Source organism: Dipodomys ordii, unplaced genomic scaffold, assembly GCF_000151885.1.
Source record: "Dipodomys ordii isolate 6190 unplaced genomic scaffold, Dord_2.0 Scaffold249, whole genome shotgun sequence".
NCBI classification, from domain to species: domain Eukaryota; kingdom Metazoa; phylum Chordata; class Mammalia; order Rodentia; family Heteromyidae; genus Dipodomys; species Dipodomys ordii.
In genome coordinates, this window is record NW_012267465.1 from 177838 (window position 1) to 182551 (window position 4714).

The 4714-nt window shown below is 43.8% G+C and overlaps 1 protein-coding gene across 1 annotated transcript in view; it reads right to left on the bottom strand.

Moving 5' to 3' along the window:
* The window catches only part of LOC106000904 (cytochrome P450 2G1-like), a 19599-nt gene extending 16134 nt beyond the window's left edge, over positions 1–3465 (bottom strand). Inside the window, exons 1-3 of the mRNA XM_013036120.1 lie at positions 3286–3465; positions 2047–2209; positions 225–374 (exon numbers count right to left, since the gene is read on the bottom strand). Coding sequence (XP_012891574.1) covers positions 225–374; positions 2047–2209; positions 3286–3465 — 493 coding nt within the window. The remainder of the gene's footprint in view (positions 1–224; positions 375–2046; positions 2210–3285) is intronic.
* Positions 3466–4714: the final 1249 nt, after the last annotated feature.

Sequence of the window (4714 nt, forward strand, 5' to 3'; positions counted from 1 at the left end):
AAGGTCTGAGCCTCCTAGGAGCTAGGGTTACAGGAATGAGCTATGGGTATCACATGTTAGTTTTTTAACCTGGAACCTGGCTGGAAATCTCAGTAAATCTGGAGAGTTTCCATCTCCCATTTCAGTTTTCTGCCACCAAGGCCCATCTTCTTATGATTGAACTCTCCCTCCACTGACACCCCTTCACCTAGCAGCCATTGGAGAGCTCCCCCCAACCTCCATACCTTTTGTCTTCCGGAATTCCTCTAGTAGGTACCCAGCCTCTTCCTGAATCCGCTCCTCAATGCTCCGCTTTCCCATCCCAAAGTTTCTCAGGACAGTCAGAGAAAAACGGCGAAGGACCTTCCATCGTTCTCCATTGGCCATAACCAAACCTGCCAAGATGTCAGAATCATCTTCCCTCCATCCTGCCCTGCTCTGTGGTCAACACTGTGGTAGTCAGGGTGGAGACGGATTAGCAAAGGTCTCAATTCTGCTCTGGGGGAAACTTCCCCCAATTTTCCACTCAATGGGTGTTGAGGTAACATTAAGATTAACTCTCATGTGGAAATAACCAGATTAGTGAGTTGTTGGGAAATGTGATTTGATGAATGGAAGGGTTTATGACTGGAATGGCAGGTGGGTGCAATGGATGGATGGGTGCATGGATGGATGAATGGATGGGTAATGGAGAAATGGATGGATAGATGGATAAATTGGTGGATGGATGAAAGAGTAACAGATTTATGAATGATGAAGAGGCTTGTAAAAGAATAGATAAGATGATAGATTGATGGGTGAATGAAAAATAATTGATAGGTTAGTATACATAGTTGGTTGGAAAGATTCTTCTTTATTAGAAGAATCTCTAATAAATATATTTTTGACAGATTTATAGAGCAATAGACAGGAGGGGAAAAAATACAGGGACCAAGGGGTAGATTAGAGATGGAACAGACAAGGTAACCTGATTAGGATGGAAGGATGCAGACAGGCGGGTGCCAGAGAAACACTAGAAAAGAACCTTCTGGAGCTTCTAGATAACACATGTGTATGTGGGGTAAGATAAAAATTAATGTTGACAGGGCCATGTGCCGGTGCCTCAATCCTGGAATCCTTGCTACCGCGGAGGTGAAAAAATTCAGGGACAGGAAGTGGCGCTGTGGCTCAAGTGGTAAAGCGCTTGCCTTGAGCTGAAGAGCTGAGAGAGAGTGTCCAGGCCCAGAGTTCAAGCCCCATAACCGAAAAAAAAAAAACAAAAAACACCTCAGGGACATTGTCCTGGACCTGAGTTCAAGCCCCAGGGCTGACACACACACACACACACACACACACCAATTAATAATAAAAATCAAAGTGGAATGCCACTCACCATGTATCATTACCTTCTGTCTCTCACCATCAGCTTTCATGTTAGCAAAATTAGCCTAATTTTGATAGTTTCCTCAAAGGACTCAAAACGAGGATTCCTGTTCTTCTTACAGAACATGGAACGTACCAAATGCACTGTGATCATTTCTTTCTTTCCTTTCTTTCTTTCTTTCTTTCTTTCTTTCTTTCTTTCTTTCTTTCTTTCTTTCTTTCTTTCTTTCTTTCTCTCTTTCTTTCTTTCTTTCTCTCTTTCTTTTTTGGTGGTTATAGGGCTTGAACTCACAGCCTGAGCACTGTCTCTGAGCTCTTTTACCCAAGGCTAGAGCATTATCACTTTAAGCCACAGTGACACTTCCGGTTTTTTGAGTGGTTAATTGGAGATAGCAGTCTCATGAGGACTTTTCTGCCCAGGCTGGTTTCAAACCCCCATCTCAGATCTCAGCCTCCTGAGTAGCTAGGGTGACAGGCATGAGCCACCGACACCTAGCTCATTCGGTATTATTTTATATGATCAGAAGCATGTAGGCATTGTGCCTTTGTGTTCATCTTTGATCTCATTGTGAGTGAAAGTCTGGAGTCCCATATCATTTATCACATCCTCTGTGTGTGTGTGTGTGTGTGTGTGTGTGTGTGTGATCTAGTTTTGACATAATGATCACTTTTCTTTGGTGGTGTTTGGTCATGGTTGTGACTTACCATAGCCTTGGAAGTTCCGCTCTATGGTTGCTATTTCTCCACGGCCACTGAAGTCATCTGCTTGATCTACCAGCGCCTCCTTTACTGCATCATGTCCACATAAAATAACCACTGGCCGGGGACCCAAGTACACAGTGAACACATTGCCATATTTCTTCTGCAGCTGGGAGGGAAGGAAGGCATGGAGGAGATGATGGATGAGAGCAGGACATAGGGACAAGTCAAGGAGCTTATAGAGATTAGAGGGATTCCAGAGGAGTGCAATAACAGATAAAGATACATCTGAAGTTTGAAAGAACTAATGGACAGTCTACTTCTGTGACCTGGGGCAGAGGCTGGGTGGGGACCCACATCCAGATAACCAAAGATGAAAGTCCACAGGGGCTGCTGGCTCTAATCTGTCATCCTAGATAATTGGGAGACTGAGATATGAGGATCATGGTTCAAAGCCAGCCTGGGCAGGAAAATGTGTGAGACTCTGATCTCCAATGAACCACCAAAAAGCCAGAAGTAGATCTGTGGTTTGAGCCTTGAGCACAAAAGCTTAGAAACAGTGCCTACCCAGGCCATGAGTTCAAGCTGCAGAACTAGCATACACACACACACATACACACACACACACACACACACACACACACACACGATGAATGTTCTAGTTTCATCATCTGTAAAGTGATGGATGTGGATTAGATGAATTCAGATCCATGCTTCTCTCTAAAACATTAACTTTCTGACCATGTGTTTTCTGTGTATATGGTGTGTGTGTGTGTGTGTGTGTGTGTGTGTGTGTGTGTGTACTAGGACTTGAACTCAAGGCCTGGGTGCTGACTCTTAGCTAGCACTCTACCACTTTGAGCTACTTCTGGCTTTTTTTGGGGGGGGGCTGGTGAATTGGAGATAAGAGTCTCACAGACTTTCTTGCTCAGGATGGCTTTGAACCAGGATCCTCAGATATCAGCTTCTTGAGTAGCTAGGATCCCATGCATGAGCCACTGACACCCAGAGTAACTTTCTAGAATCTTGAGATACTGACCCTCCAACTTGTCTTCCAAACTCCTGACATTATGCAGAGATGTACTCCAATGCACAAGGAATGTAAGTTCTCATTTAGTTTCTGATTCTAGGATTGTTTTCTACATTCTAAGATGGCCAACCAAGTGTGTTCCCTATGTGTGCTTTCTCCCTGGGCACCTGGCCGTGGGGTTCATGGGGTTCATGGGGGGAGGCCCACAGACTCACCTTCATGAAAGAGTGAAAAAAGGCATCGATGCGGACCTGCAGCACGTTCCCCAGGAAAGGAATTGGGGTGGGGCCTGGGGGCAGCTTTCCTCCCTTGTTGATTTGACTCCAGACCATGAGGATGAACAGACAAGACATACTGAGCACCAGAAAGATGGTCAAGGCCCCTCCTAGGTCCATTGTGCCACACAGAGAGAGAGGTTTGCTCCTTGGCTTCAGATCCTTCCTAAATAGTTTCTGGGAGCTTAAATTGAAATCTAAACATCCTGAAATTTGAGTGTGCTGGGTGTAATGCCATCAGAGGAACAGATTCCTTGGCAGGGGGTTTATGTAACTTATAATCTCCCACCCTGAGTACAAATGTATTGAGTTCACCGTTGGGAAAATCTCTGGAAAGGAGCCTTCTCATTTCTCCCTATTTCTTGTTAGTTTTCTTCTTCTTCATCATCTTTTTTTTATCAGTTGTGGGGCTTGAACTAGGGCCTGGGTACTGTTTCTGAGCTCTTTTGCTCAAAGATAGTGTATTACCACTTTGAGCCACAGTGCTACTTCTGGTTTTCTGGTAGTTGATTGGAAATAAGAGTCTCATGGGTACTCCCCTGCCAAGGCTGGCTTTTAACCACGATCCTCAGATCTCAGTGTCCTGAGTACCTAAGATGACAGGCATGAGCCACCAGCACCCAGATTCCAATTCTTAATTTTGACAGGAAGCCGAAGGGAAAAGAATAATCTTGTAAGAATGCTTATAATCAAATCTAATAACAACAGATGCTGGAGGGGATATGGCCAAAAGGGAACCCTACTGACCTGTTGGTGGGAGCGTAAACTTGTTCAGCCACTCTGGAAAGCAGTATGGAGGCTCCTGAAAAGACTATACATAGAGCTCCCCATGACCCAGCAATCCCACTTCTGGGCATTTGCCCAAATGATCACAAACAAGACCACACTAAAGCTACCAGCACAACTATGGTTATCGCAGCATTATTCACCATAGCTAAGATATGGAACCAACCCAAATGCTCCTCAGTAGATGGATGGATCAAGAAAATGTGGTACATATAAGCAATGGAATTCTATGCCTCTATCAGAAAGAATGACACTGCCCCATTTGTTAGGAAATGGAAAGACTTGGAAAAAATCTTATTAAGTGAAGTTACCCAGTCCCAAAGAAATTTAAGTCCCAAGGTTTCCCTTATTTGCAATAATTAGTATACATATAGGCTAATCTTATCAGATGAATTGAAAAGCTCAAAAACAACACGTACAAATGATGATATAAGATGATGCTAAGTGAAATGAACCCCAAGATAAGGACACAAAAGCTCTGTCTTATTGTTACTGTTTTAAATGTACCATGTGACTTTATTTTTTGTTGTTGTTGTTGTTTCCTTTGTATGTTCTTTCCCCTATGGCATATCCCCTGTTGTCA